The 14,811-nt window shown below is 53.2% G+C and overlaps 1 protein-coding gene across 1 annotated transcript; it reads left to right on the forward strand.

The window, feature by feature from the left end:
* The first annotated feature begins 1,432 nt into the window (after positions 1–1,432).
* LOC130844434 (NUT family member 2G-like) lies at positions 1,433–12,678 on the forward strand. The gene is made up of 8 exons (XM_057720681.1): positions 1,433–1,827; positions 5,221–5,366; positions 7,296–8,010; positions 8,924–9,073; positions 10,098–10,257; positions 10,742–11,020; positions 11,342–11,458; positions 11,893–12,678. Exons 1-8 carry the CDS (start codon positions 1,433–1,435, stop codon positions 12,676–12,678), a joined length of 2,748 nt encoding a protein of 915 aa, XP_057576664.1.
* The last annotated feature ends 2,133 nt before the right edge of the window (positions 12,679–14,811 follow it).

A 14,811-nucleotide genomic window follows, 5' to 3' on the forward strand; every position in this document is an offset into this window, starting at 1 on the left:
AATCATGTTCCAAAAATATACATGTACCACAATGTTCATTGCAGCATTATTTACAATAGCCAGGACATGGAAGCAACCTAAATGTCCGTGGACAGATGAATGGATACAGAAGATGTGGCACATATATACAATGGAATATTACTCAGCCATAAAAAGGAATGAAATTGAGCTATTTGTAGTGAGGTGGCTTGGACCTAGAGTCTGTCATACAGAGTGAAGTAAAGCAGAAAGAAAAAATCAAATACCGTGTGCTAACACATACATATGGAATCTAGAAAAACAGTACTGATGAACCTAGTGGCAGGGCAGGAACAGAGATGCAGACATAGAGAACGGGCTTGAGGACACTGGGGGAAGGCGGGAGGGGAAGCTGGGACATAGTGAGAGAGTAGCATTGATATATGCTCACTGCGGGGTGTGAAGTGGATGGCTGGTGGGAAGCTGCTGCAGGGCGTGGGGAGATCAGCTTGATGCTTCCTGAGGACCTGGAAGGGTGAGATGGGGCGGTTGGGAGTGGGGCTTGGGAGGGAGGAAATACAGGGATATGTGTGTACATATGGCTGCTTCACTTTGTTGTATAGCAGAAACTAGCACAGCACTGTGAAGCAATTATACTCCAATAAAGATTAAAAAAAAGGGGGGGTAAATATGAAAAATAAAAAACCTCTACATAGGTCCACACAAAAACTTGTGTGAGTCTTTAAAGACAGCCCCAAACCAGAAACAATCCCAATGTCCATCAGCTGTGAACAGAGAGACAGAAATGTGGTGCCTCCACACACTGTAACACCACTCAGGAACAAAAAGGAACAAACTGCTGATACACGCTACAACATGGATGAACTTCAAAAACATTAAGCTCAGTGAAAGAAGGCAAACGCATAAAACCACATATTATTTTATCCCACTGATATGAAATCCAGAAAAGGTCAACCTATAGTATAGGAACAGAAAGTAGATGACTGGTTACCTAGGGCTGCGGGGGCGGGGGATGGGGAGTGACTGTTAATTGGCACCAGGATCTTTCTGGGATGATGGAAATGTTCTAAAATTGGATTCTGGTGATGACTGTACAACTTGGCAAATTTACTAAAAACCAGAGAATCCTTAAAAAAAAAATTTACTAGTGAAACTATGACGCTGTTCATTAGCTCTTCCCTCATTTTCCAGTGACCTGAACCAGATGACGGTTTCCAATGGGAAGCGCTTCCCTCCAGCGCCTGCTCTCCTCAGAAGGCGCAGACCAGAGGCGCCTGTGTAACCTCACACACACCGTCCACCCCCCACTGCAGGCCCCGCCGTCCCCGCACCGGCCACGCAGCCTGCTCCCCAGCGGAGCCAACACTCCTGGTGTAAACCCCTCGGGGTCTCGGGCTCTATGGGGGTGTGAATCCCCAACGCGGGGAGTCTCCCTGCAAGGACAAGGGCACACATGACCCACAGGGTGAACAGCAGCGCGGAGCAGTCACACCTAGGGGTGAAGACTCCCAGTATCCCTTACCTCAGGGTTCATATTACTGAGGCTATAGGCCGCCATCAGAGGCCCCGCCCCCAGCCAGGAAGGCCGTTGCGGCCCGCCCCTAGCACTCGCGCGCATGCGCCCCTGTCTTCCCCCGCAGCGTGCTCCACAGACGCCCCTTGGAGGTTGGCTGTCCGAGTGCCCGAGAGCCCCGCCCCCAGTGGGCGTGCGCATGTGTGCAGGCGCGGGGCCACAAGGTCCCTGCAGGAGAGGAGAGAAAGGGAGGGTTGGGGGGCATCAGCGACCCTTTCTGGTGGTGTCTCCTCACCGGCAACCTTCGTGGCGGTCTCTTCTCAAAACCAGCTCTTGTGAGATGAGCACTCGTGATTTTTAAATTGCACACGTGAAATCCACACACTTACATACACAGAGTTTCAAGAGCTCAAGCACAATATCCTCAAATTGGGGCAAGTGCTTTCTAGCCCTGTGGACTGCAGTTCCCTGGTTCTTGTCTGTACCTTTCAAAACAGTAGGTCCTTTTTCCCAGCAAGCCTGCAGTTTCCCTTAAAGAACAACCTAGCAAAGAATTTCAGACCTGGGAAACACTCCGAGATACTGTCTCCTGACTCCATTCCAAGAGGTTTTCCAAACGCATTTACTCTACAAGAATATTTATTCTTAGTGTATTCAATACATGGAGGTTTTTCAATAAATGTTGATTCACAGGTGTTTCCTTGGTCAAGTTTTTGTTACAGCTTTGAGCGAGCTGTGACAATGAGTCAATATCAACACAGCAGGTAGTATGGGAAGAATTTTACTCTGCCTTTCTCCTTTTTGGTAATATATTGCAGAATTGCAGTTGGCAATAAAAATAATAAATAGTGGGATCAGCTTATTGACCTTTATAATGCTTCCCAAAGAAACTTCAATCACCAGATCCTCTTTCTGGTCAGTTGCAAGGTTAGAGCATTTCTCACTCAACAGGATGTTTCTGAAGACCCCTCACATCTAACAGCACTAAGAGCCTCCAAGTGCACAGATTTGAAAACCCCACGAGACACGAACATGGTATCTCTTCGTTTCTCTATTGTTCCGTGATTGAGTGGAAGATGAACTGTCTTCTGAGGCTTGTGATCTGTGTCCAGAGATGTTTTTTTCTCAGTAGCCAATGCCTGCTCCCAACGTCTCTGCAGGAATGGTCAGAGATCATGATCCAAAGGACTTTTAGATGCTCCCTTCCGTGACAGGTCTTTCCAAATTCCATTCGGGCTAATTTGATTATCTGTCTCTGGGGTGTAGGATTTTGAAGCAGTACAAAAATGATCACAGTATTGGGACTGGATAATTTTTCCACAATGTAATTTTTGTATCAGTGGCCCTGAGAAGACTCATTCAGATACTGTGTCAGAGTTATGAGTGAGAATCTTGTAAATAACTGGTTGAAAAGACGGGGAAGCAACAAGGAAGCCTGGCTTTCTTGAGTGCCTGGGTACAATATTTTGCCTCACCATCCCTCTAGAATGAAGTTATTGGTTGAAAATCATTTCAGTTTTCCTTCATGATAAAAGCTCAAGTACTCAGCGATATTTCCAAGTTGTTTATTTTTTTTCAGTCCCCAACAGGAGTTTCTTTATATAAAGTTCACCAAGATATTGTTTGAAATACTCTCACCTCATCTTCTCATCTTCTTTTGAGGCAACTTTTCCTGACAAGGGGCAAGGAATGTCTTAAGCACCAACAGGAGTCTTTTTCACAGTGTAGAAAAGTCCTTCTAAACCTCTCTTTCCTTCCCCAACACCCTACAATCAGTAAGAATTCTGCTGCTACAGCTGTGAGGGAATCTTGTCTCCCAAAAGATTGGGTTTCAATCTTCTGAGGTTTTCACTCTTCATCTTCCTTGACAAGTTTCTTAACAATCCTCTCTTCTCACAACACAAGACATGAATACTCTTTCATATCATCTTGATAGTGATAAACTGACATTGATTCTCAGTATGAAAATAAGAATCAAACATGTTTTTAAAAAAGCATTGCTACCATGATTCCCATGCATATGAGACCGTATGCACTGATGAGCCTAGATTCTAAAGAGTCAGGGTAAGTAATGGAGGCAGGAAATGCACAAGCTTATAAGCTGGGCTTGCAGGATAGGATTTAGATGGAAGTGGGTTTGTATGAATGGGGATTGAACATTGGTGGATAAAGTCTTGGCATTGTCTCAAGGTGCACATCCATTTCATGGGTAGTGGATTTTTAACACCTAGAAAAACCAGCGCTCTACGATGTTTAGTCCCTTAACATAAAGAAAGAGAAGAAGATTTTCTGCCTTCTTGTTCCTTACTTCTGTCCTTCCCCCTCCTAAGCCTAGACATTCAATGCTATATGATGGCTCTTCCAAATCCATTTCATTCAAAGAGCCTGCAGATTTTGTGTGTATTTGCAACTGGGTTTCGTGTTGAAGCCAAGATGCACACTTCAGTCTCTTTACTCCGAGTTCACTTTCTCACAAGGATGAGTAACTAATAATAGCTTAATATATGATACATTTTTGGTAGTGTTGCCAGATAAAATACAGCTTTCCAGTTAAATGCAAATTTCAGAAAAACAGGGAAAGAATTTGCAAGTAAAACTATGTCCAAAATATTGCATAAGACACACTTATATTAAAAACTAATTCATTGTTTTTGCGAAATACAAAAATCAAATTCAGTTAGGCATTTGTTATTTTTATTTGCTAGATCTGGCCACCCTATTCTTTCAGGTACTTTGAAATTTAAGCGAGTATAGAAATTCTTGTTCTAGGGATCTGGTGCAAAAATAGAAGAGCCATGATACCAACACAAAGACAATCATTGGAAATATCCTCAGACATGTTGGAACACATATGAATTTTCAACCAGAAAACAACTGCAGACATTTTCAAAAATGAAAATAGATTGCATTCACTTTTAGTTGCACAATGTATCTCTGGAAAGATTTTAATGAAACATAATAATGGTTTCCTCTGGGAAAGAGGATTGGGTTGACAGGGGAAAGAGGTGGGAGGAGGAGGCGTGAGTGCAAATTCCATTCTGCACAATTTGAACTTGAACCATGCAAAGGTACTATTTGTTAAACTATTATATTAAAATTTTAAAAAGGTACAAAATATTTAACAACAATGTAATACTATGAGAAACACATTTAGTGAATTCTGCTCTTAGACATGTGGGCTGCATGATGATTTTTTGATGGAGGGGGGCTTTCCCTCACAAAGGAGCATTAGTAAGGCTGCTCTTGGTGGATGTTGGTTGGAGCACAAGGACCACTTCCTTGGGAATGATGTACATACAGCAATCAACCATGCTGCATCTGTTGAGACAATCCTAATTTCAAACACTTGGTTCCATGTGGCCGTAAATACCCAAGTGTTTATCAGACTAAAAGTTCTGAATTTTGTTCTGAAAGTCTAGTCTCTGTTGAAGTAAGTCAACAGCCAGGTAGGAAGCAGAGTGGGTTGAGGGACACAAAAGTAGGTTGATGGAGAAAGGAGCGAAATAAAGAGAACATCAAATCCAACCTTGCTGCTATGACTCTAAAAAGCAATTTATAAATCGCCCACAGAGGCACATACAAATTGCATTGCCACCGTGTAATGTGGAAGGAACTTCAGTTCTTGCCTACCTGCCAGAGCCCTCATGGAATGTCTCCCCATCCCACCCAGGCCCACCTGCCCTCTGCCCCTCCCCCGCTGCAGAATGTTTCCGTCCCACATTCTATAGTTTAGATTCAAACTTCTCCCTCCTTTACTTGGATGTTGAGCATCTGCTGGAGCAGGTCACTCTCTGGATCCTGGTTTTGACTTTTCTCATCGCGGCTGAGGCAGCGATCGTCCGTGCCCAAGCCTGCGGGATGGTTTTAGAAGGAGGTAAGCCTGTAGGCTGGGGGTGTGTTCTCAGAGACCCTGCCATCCATCAAACCCTTGGGGTTCACAGGTGACAGTTGACATGTGGGCACATAGCTGGACTGGAGTAGAGGAAGGAGAGAGCTCTGGGCTCTCTCTCCTGGGGAGACTGGGGAGCCTGAAGCACTCTGAGACTGTACGGGGCAGGAGGAGGTCATTGGAGGTGGCTGAAGGGGAACTGGCCTGAGTATGGAGAAAGGATGGCAGTAGGGAGGTTGATTCTTTCTAGAAGGGAGACAAGCCTCTTTGAAACGTGTGTGTAGGGATGTGGGTGATGTCCTGGTCGTGACACAGGGAGGGTCACGAGGAAAGCCTAGCCCTGTGTTGGGTTCCTCAGGCAGCTGAAGCTTGCCCCACCATATCTCTCTAAGGGATGTGAACTGGAGCTAATGTGTCTAATGGGGCCAGGGGGACAGATGGTCTTAGTCAGAAAACTATTCAGTGGGGCTGTGTGTGGCCACACCTGCAGTGAAGTGTCCTCTCCCAGAGCTAGGCAGGAAGTTCCTCTAACTGCCGCAGCCCAGACCTCCTCCACTCCTTCCAGCCCAGAGCTCACTTCTCCGTTCAGCTAACTGTTGCCTTGGATCCAACAGGGGATGGGCAACCATGTAGCTTCAGCCAAGAGAGTGCTGGGGGTCCCAGGTTGTTGGGAATGGCTCTTCCTTTTGTGGAAATGCAGTTCTTCAGACCTATGTCATCTTGTCCAGTATCTCATGGCGGACCCTCAGGCCTGCCTTGAGAGGAAGAGTTTGTTCATATTTGGTGTCACTCCTTCATGGACAGGGAACCGATGTGGAGTGCGGCTGGTTGGGGTGGAATGTGTGTGAAGGCTGATTCCCTTTACAAAGGGGGAAGGAGTGTCACCCAGAGGCAGGAAGACATCTTCTGTGTTATTAGACGTCCTATGACACCTGTTCTGATTAACCAGGTGCACCGTGCTGTGTACCTTGTTCTCCTGGACAGGTGCTTCAGACAACTTGATCACAATGGCACCTGGCTCGTGCCCGCTTCTCAGTTCGTCTCACTTTCCGTTAGAGGGAGCTGGAAGGGGAAAGACCACAGGCAGTCTTACTCCCACAGCCAATGTAACATGATAATTCCCTGGCCCCTGTTTGATCCTCTGCAACCATCACTGGCTGTGAAATGACAGAATCTAAGGGACACACACCTAATTCTCAGATCCCCCCTCCTCAGAACAGACCCCTGAGTGATGACAGTGACTCTGGGCACTGGGGAGGGGGTGGCAGGACCTGGCTCACGTTAAGGGTCTGCTGTGGGTGGTTCTGAGATGCAGCTGCATGCTGGGCCGGGGTGTAATAGGTTTGTATCAGGATTCCACTGGAGAGAGATTTTTCCAGCATCTTTGTTTTGTTTTGTGAGGCTAGGAAAGAAACAGAAGACTTATACTGAGCATCAGGAAATGGAAGACTGAGGAGGAGGTGGGGCCCTAAGATTTTAAATAGTGCCTGTCCACAAAGGGCATCTGGGTGCCGAGAACTTACCTTGGAGAAGCTCCCAAACTGCTGGTGCACCTGCTGAGGGGCCTTTCTCACAGAGCAGATGTCCACCCAGTTCCAGGTCTTGGGAGACAGCCTGTGAGGCTTAGGTGCCAGGGGCGCCTTAGGGAGGCTCTCCGAGTCAGTGCTTGCTGAGACTGTTTATTCTTGGCAGACAAGGGTCAGGGAACCAGGTGGATAGAGCGAGGTCACCAGTGGAATACTTCTCAACTGGAGGTCAGAGCAGGAAAATCACTCCAGGACATTTGCACACTGCACAGTCTCCCCTGTCCAAAGGCCCCTCCCCTGTGGAGATTTACACACTGGTTCCCCAGAGAGCCTCAGTCCCCGGTGCCCATTCTCCTCCGGCACTCACCCCTTTCCTTTGCCTCAACAGCATCTGCAGTGCTGGGAACGGATGTGACCATGAACCCTGGTGCCTCCTTGTCTCCTTTCACGGCAGTGCCCTTTGCTCCACCTGTTCCTGGCCCCCAACACTGGCCACCCCGGGAGCAGCACCCGCCACCCCCCATGACCCCATCTTTCCCTCCTGGCAGCACCCTGCTGCTGCCAGCTTTCCCCACAACACCTTTGCTGGCTCATGGTGGCCATGGCCCCAGTGCCCCTGGGGCTTGCAACGTCATTTTCCAAGTCAGCTCAGAAGGGAGGCCAGTAGGGCCCCCCCAGACTCAGACCTTTGTCCTTACTCAGGCCCCCTTCAACTGGCGCATCCCAGGGGCCCTCAGTGGGAGTGCTGTTTGTCCTGCATCCATATTCCTAGCAAGTCCTGCGATGGAGACCATTGTGACTGCTCCAGATGTTGGAGTGACTCAGGCTGGCATGGGAGGCTGGACCCCCAGCTTTCTTCCTCGAGCGCCACCACCAGCTGCCCAGCTGGCGCCCATCATCCCCCCAGCGAACTCTGGGCCACGGCCACATGGCACTTCCAGGGAGGGCAACTTGGCCACCAACCAGTCCAAGGCCGCGCAGGATGACTCCTGTAACCCCAAGAGCGTGTGCGAGAACTTCCGACGTTGGCAGCGCTTCAAGCCCCTGGCCCGGAGGCACCTTCCGCAGAGTCCTGATGCAGAAGCTCTTTCCTGCTTTCTCATGTGAGTGAACTCGCAGGGGGTCATGAGCTTATCGGAGATTTTAGATAAAGAGGAACTGTGGGTGGACTCACAGGTTAGGATTCTAGGGATATGGCAGGAAGGTCTGAGGGCGATGTCCATGCTCTGAGAAGGCACACAGTCAGTCATACACGTCACTCTGCCCGTTCATGACATCCCTTCAGGGCCTTATGTCAACTGACCCCACCACCTTGTGAACCCCACCAACTCGATGTCTTAGGATTCTCACGGTCATATTGACTGGAGACGTGCAGTCAGAGGGCTGTGGTGTAAGGTGAGGAGCCACGGGGTGGATGCCGCGCTCTCCTGTGGTGCTGTCTCCCCTCATTCAGGACTGGAGTGTGCATGGCCAGGGCTGTGACTTCAGAGGAGGGTAGGGGTGCGGGGCCCAGGAGAGAGCTTCATGCACACCTGGCTCTCATTGTTCGGGAGAATCCCAATAGGAACAGGGCCGTGGTAGAGCTCTCCTAAGGGCGAGGGCGCTCTCCTATGAGAGCTGTGAGCCTGGCAGGCTTTTCCATCCTAAACCGCAGGTCCCTCGTGAAAAGGGGACAGTTACACGTACCTCAGAGGAGTGTGCAGGAGACTCCTTGGGCTAATCTATGATGTGTTAGCAGATTGCCTGGCACCTGCCATGCCTCATTACTGAGAGTGATTTTGATTATGAAAAGGCAATCTTGAGGAGGAAGAGCGCTCCCCAAGCACAAGGTCCCAGCTCTAGCCTGGGAGTGGGTGGTCATCCTCCAGGGAGTGTGAGGCGGTGACAGTGGTAGCCGGGCAGCCTTGTCTTGCTCTCCCAGACACCTGCCTCTCCCCGTCCTTACGTTCGTTGAGTGACATGTGGTCTGCATGGCTGGGTGGGGTCGGGCAGGTGGGGGCTGGGCTGGTCACGGAGACGGACCCCGACGGCTTACAACCCAGTGCTGCGATCCCTGGCCCACCTGAAGCCCACCATGGCACTGGAGGAGAGAGAGCAGCTGGCCGTGCAGGAGTGGCAGCGCACCAGCAACTTTGACCGCATGATCTACTACGAGATGGCGGAAAAGTGAGTCAGCGTCCTGGGCTCAAGGGCTGCAGGGTGGGTGAGAGCGGTGGCTGAGGGCCAGACCCAGGGCAGGGTCTGGCTGTAGGGGTGCCCACCAGAGAGGACAAAGGAGGAGGACTGTCACCCAGCACAGGGTCCCTGCATCCCAGGGGCCCTTTTGCCCTCCAGGAGCCCCTCCTTCACCTGCAGAGCCTGAGTCTTCTGTCCTTCCTCCACCGGGGCTCTGCCCTCCCCTGATGCTCACCCACCCTTGTGTTGACATGGAGGTCTCAGGATGGGGTGGGGTAAAGCTGTGAGTCTGGTAGGGGTCCAGCTCCAGCCATAGGGCCCTGCAGGGGAATGCGCTCCACCCACCAGCCTGCTGCCTCCGTAGTGATGGGTGGCTGGCGGCCACTGACATAGAATTTGGGACCCCCGCTCCTCATGAAGAGTGGCCTGCCTGGGTACCCTGGCATCCCTGAAGAGGCCGGGGAAGACAGCCTGTTGTCAGCCCTTCCAGGGTTTTCTCCACGGCAATCCCCTTGGTTCAAAAAACAAAATCAAACAAGCGCCTCTCAGAGGAAAGGAAAGCTCCCCTCTATGCTCAGCGTCCATGTCCTCCAGCCTCTCCTGAGCCCTGTCTGCAGGTTTATGTCCCAGGACTCTCAGTCCCAGCCCAGGATCCTGGATTCGGGCAAGGACCCCTGTGGGGAACACATGTCTGATCCAGCCTCTGGCTGTTCGTGTGGTTCTAGATAAGGACGGGGGCATGAGGAGGGTGTCCCGTGGGTCTGCTGTGGGTCCCGTTGACCTGGCCCAGTTCAGTGATGTGGGTCTATGCTGTTCAATGCCCTCCAGTGCTGGTGAGGCAGGAAGTGTCCCAGATCTTGGATTGGTTCCACAGCTCTCTGCTGTGGACAGCATCTCAGGGCCTTGACAGCCCCAAGGCACATCCTCTCCCGATCCCTCATTCTCTGCCACCTTTGTTGGGCTCCAGAGCCCAGGCCTTTAGCTCAGGGTGGCCTATGCCTCTGTCACCCCCTAGGTTCATGGAATTTGAGGCAGAGGAGGAGATGCAGATTCAGACGTTGCAATGGCTACAGGGGGTACAGGGCCTGCCTCCCCCAGCCCCACTGAAGCTGGATCCTCGGGGGCCCCCAGTCCCGAACGTGGGCCTTCAGCCAGGCACCCACATTCCCACTGGCGTTGACGGCAAAGATAACAAGGGCCTCGGGATGGCCACTGTCCCCACATGGGTCCTTTTCCTTCAAGAGGGCATTGGTCTTTCAACCAGAACAGCTACCAAAGGCGGGGCGGGGGGGGGAGGGGCGGGTCTCAGCAGCCCTTGGTCACAATGGGGTTCTGACTCGGTCCGTTTTGAAACTCCTCTCCCAGCTCCCTATCAAAGGACCCCACACAAAGTCTGCCTAAAGTGTGGGCTTGATGGGGAGACCCCAGGAAAATCAGAGGTCCCACACCCCTTCACATGGGACTCTCTTAGATGCCCCCCTTACCTGCCCCTCCCACTGTGCATACGGCTTCAGGCGGTCCTGACCCCGCCCCCACTCACGTCAATGTCACCCCAACACTGCAGTCACCACCGTGTGCTCGGTGGTCAGGAGGTGGACTGGGAGCCCCTCACCTTATTTCCCTCCTTCCTGCTCTGCCTCAGCCTGCGCTCCCAGGAAGGCCAGCCGCAGGGCCCAGCCTACCCGCCCGAAGCCACACAGATCCCAGCGGCCCCTGGGGCCCAAGGCACCCAAGGAGATTCCCCCTGGGGCTGTGAGAGAGTATGTGGACATCATGGAGGTACTGGTGGGGCCTGTCCACTCAGCCACGGGCGAGTCAGATGCAGAATGTGGAGAGGACGGAAGTGAGCTGAAGCAGGAGGAGGACGGGACCTACCCGGACCCAGATCTCCTGAGCTACATTGACCAGCTGTGTTCCCAGGAAGACTTCATCACCAAGGTGGGCTGGCCTGGAGCCTGGGGTCTGCTAGATTCCAGGGCGTGGAACTCTCAGCACCCAAGATCTGGGTTCCTCCCAGGCCAATGGGACTTAAGCTCAGCTCCTTGTTCTTGAGCTGTAGTGGGGGGGGGGGCTTTGTGTGTAGGGAGGGGTGTGTGTGTGTGTGTGTGTGTGTGTGTGTGTGTGTGTGTGTGTCAGATAACCATCCCCGCCTTGTGGAGGGGAGGAGGTGCGGGTCTCGGCTTTTCACTTTCCCTCCAGGCCTTGGCTCACAGGCCACTCCTGGCCAAGGATGCTCACAGCCTCTTCCTTCTGTCCCAGGTGGAGGTGGTCATTCACCCTCGATTCCTGGAGGAATTGCTTTCTCCAGAAGCACAGCTGGATCTCTTGGCCCTAGCTGAGGAGCTGGAGCAGGAGGAAGGACTCACCCTTGAAGAGGTGAGCCAGGGGAGGGAGAGGGACACTCAGGGACCCCAGGGAGCCAGGGGAGCCAGGGACCCCAGGTAGAAAAGGGGTGACGAGGGACACCCAGGTAAGACAGGGGAGGGAGGGACTCTGGTGAGCAGGGGAGAGATAGGACCCCAGGACAGGAGGCCCACGTGGCTGTGTCCATCCCTCCCTTGCCTGGGAGGCCTGGGGTGGGTGCAGTGCAGGGCAACAGGAAGGAGGGATGGGGAGCCGCGAGGGGACGTAGGACACACAGCTGGGAATCAGGTGCAGGAGGACGGCAGGAACACACAGTGTCTGCGTGTGGACTCAAGTCCCGGGGTCACCCATCTCCTCCTACCCCTGAGGGCCATTGTCCCACTGCCCAGTGCTTCTCCTCTCACACGTGTGTGTGGAGCAGTCACTGTCCTCCTCCCTCCTGCCAGCTGGTGCAGAAACGACTCCTGGCCTTGAAGGAGGACAAGGGTGCGCGAGCACCCCCCAGTCACAGCGCACCCCGAATGGACTCAAGTCATTCTGAGTCCAGCGCCGGGCAAGGTGCCCAGAGGCACGACCGAGGCCCCCAGCTCGGGGTCTGCGATGATGCCTGCCCACCAGAGATGGATTTCAAGGCCCTTCATAGGCTCAGCCAGACAGACACTGGCCTGTCCAGGCCCAAAGGCTTTGTTCCCTCTCCCAGACATCAGGAGTTGCCTCCATTCCGGGCTGCACGGCCGTCCCCTCCCCAGGGTCAAAGGCGCCCTGGCCCTCGACTGGGCCCCAGGGATACCTCCGTTCTCAGAGGAGCCTCTCCTGTTGAGGAGGCCCGAGGGCCCAGGGACGGGTCCAGTGAGGACGAGGGGGACCTCCCCAGCCTGGCCTTCCTCTTGGCCTCTGAGCACAACCTCCTGCCCCGGGGCCTGTGCCTGAGTCCTGCCCCTGCCTCGGGGCTGGTCGGCCCTGGAGGTTGGGGGACCCAGAGAACTCCCCAGGGCCCCTCCCCTCAGGGAACAGGCCTCAGCCCAGCTCCGCCAGCCGCCGCCAAGTCTAGGACGCGGGCTCCGTGTGGAGGCCCAGCTGCTGGTGAGAAGCTGCCTGTCCCCGGGGCTGACCTAGGGGTCTCTGGGAGGCCAGCCTTGGCTCTGGGGCTGGATCGCCCCACACAGCCGAGAAAGAGAAGGTGTGACCCCTTTGCCTCAGGGGGCAGGAGGAAGCGGCACTGCAGCCAGTAGGGAACCGTGGGCCAGCTCTCCAGTGCCAGCCCCTTGGGGCGGCCTGCAGGGGACCCTAGGGGCTCCCTGTGGTCTCATCCCAGTGCTGATCCTGGCTGATGTGGGGAAAGGGAGGGAGGGCAGGACCACCAGGGTGGGGAGAGGGGGAAGTGGGGTTATGGAGGGTGAGGAAGGTGGGGGGGGGTGCGGTCTGGGTGGGTGTGGGTGGGAGCAGGACCTTTGCAGTGAGGTATGTAATTTGTGAATAAAGATAGTTTTGTTGGGAGATGCTCTCAGGCCACCGTCATCTTGTTTGTGTTTGAGCTGGTCCACAGAGAGGGATCCTGGGAGGAAGGAAGGATGAGGGAGGTCACAGGAGCTGTGGATCTACAGGGGGCCAAGTCTTCCTTCCACATAGACCAGGACCCCTCAGGCTGCTCCTGGGAGCACCCAGCTCTCACTCTCCCCAAAGACCCCTTGTCATCCCCCTCGCTCAAGTCTGCCTGGCTAGGTGCCTTCTGGGGCAACTGTACCACCTTCTGCATCCCTGAACCATCTAGGGAAGGGGAGCTGCTTTTGTGCGTCTCAGTCCTCTGGACACTAACCCATTTCTGGGATGGAGCCCAGAGACAGCCCTTGTCTCTAGGGAGCTTCTCTCTGCTTCCCGGAAGCGGCCAGAGGACGCTGGGATGATCCTCTGCTCATCCAGGGTTTCCTGTGTGGGTGGTCTGACCAGAGAGGGAACGTCTCGGCCCCAGGGACAGGACCGTCTGCCTCTCTGCCTCCTTGTCGGGGGAGCATCCTCTCATCTCAGTGGGAGTATTGCCATGTGGAGAGTGGTGGCGGCAGCTACCTCTTAATCCCAGTGAGAACGGAACAAGGGGAATGGTGAGAGGAAATTCCTGGGGCGCCCATTAAAGGTATGTATAAGGGAAAGGACAGGTGGGCCCTTTCGTGGAACGTGTGGGATTTCTGTGCAGGAGCATCTTGTTTAACTGAGGGAGGAGGACCCATCTTGCTGTGGCTGTGGGGCCTGGCCCTAGAGACCTATGGGTCTGCAAAGACATCCCGCAACTACTGTCCCTTCCTTTGCCACCCATGGCTGGACATGTGTGTGTACTGGTGTCAACACTGATTTGTAGTCACATATAAAACACTTCCTCCTCACAAACTATGACCACGCGTCACAAGAACAGCTCACCCAGCAGGGCAGCAGGGTAGAGGTGTCTGTGGCCCAGATCTGGGTGGGAGCTGGGATCCGTGCTGAGGAGTGTGGAGACCTCCGTCACCCTCCTGTGGGTGCTGGCAGGGGACCTCACATCGTCAGAGCAGGGTAAAGGACCCGCTGAACAGGGAGCAGACCCTTGCTGTGTCCCAGAACTCCCCCGGCCCCTCCCAGTCTGCTTAGCCCCCATCATGCGCCGTGCTGGCCCGCCTCTGAAGCCCCTTCCTCCTAACCACTTAAACGTTCTGATCTTTTGTGGACCCACCCTGGGCCTCACCCCTCTTCCCTCCTGGCCAAAGCCTCTTCTCCAGGTTCTGAGTTCTGATTCCTTCCCCAGAACCCAGGCAGGGTTGGGACAGCAGAGACTCCTTCATTCTCCCTCCTCCCCCCCAGACCTTGACAATCGCCTTTCTGTGTTTCTATGGTTTTGACTACTGTATATACTTCATATGAGTGGCTATGATATATCCTTTTATGACTGGCTTATTTCACTTAGCATATTGTCTTAGAGATTTATCCATGTGGTAGCATGTCTTGTGGTTCCCGTCCTTTTTTGTTGTTGTTGTTTTTTGGTTTTTGTTGTTGTTGTTGTTTTAATAAATTTATTTATTTATTTATTGGCTGTGCTGGGTCTCCGTCGCTGCACACGGGCTTTCTCTAGTTGCTGAGAGCGGGGGCTACTCTTCATTGTGGTGCGCAGGCTCCTCATTGTAGTGGCTTCTCTTGTTGTGGAGCACGGGCCCTAGGTGCATGGGCTTCAATAGTTGCGGCACATGGGCTCAGTAGTTGTGGCTCACGGGCTCCAGAGCACAGGCTCAATAGTTGTGGCACACGGGCTTAGTTGCTCCGTGACATGTGGAATCTTCCCAGGGCAGGGCTCGAACCCGTGTCCCCTGCATTGGCAGGTGGATTCTTTACCACTGCGCCAT

Source organism: Hippopotamus amphibius, chromosome 2 (genome assembly GCF_030028045.1).
Source record: "Hippopotamus amphibius kiboko isolate mHipAmp2 chromosome 2, mHipAmp2.hap2, whole genome shotgun sequence".
Lineage (NCBI taxonomy): Eukaryota > Metazoa > Chordata > Mammalia > Artiodactyla > Hippopotamidae > Hippopotamus > Hippopotamus amphibius.

Excerpts from the sequence above, each read along its gene's own strand:
- LOC130844434 (XM_057720681.1), top strand. The coding sequence starts at position 1,433 with ATGACCCACAGGGTGAACAGCAGCGCGGAGCAGTCACACCTAGGGGTG. Across the intron at positions 5,367-7,295 it reads CGGGATGGTTTTAGAAGGAG|CATCTGCAGTGCTGGGAACG; the intron begins GTAAGCCTGTAG and ends TTGCCTCAACAG. Across the intron at positions 9,074-10,097 it reads TACTACGAGATGGCGGAAAA|GTTCATGGAATTTGAGGCAG; the intron begins GTGAGTCAGCGT and ends GTCACCCCCTAG.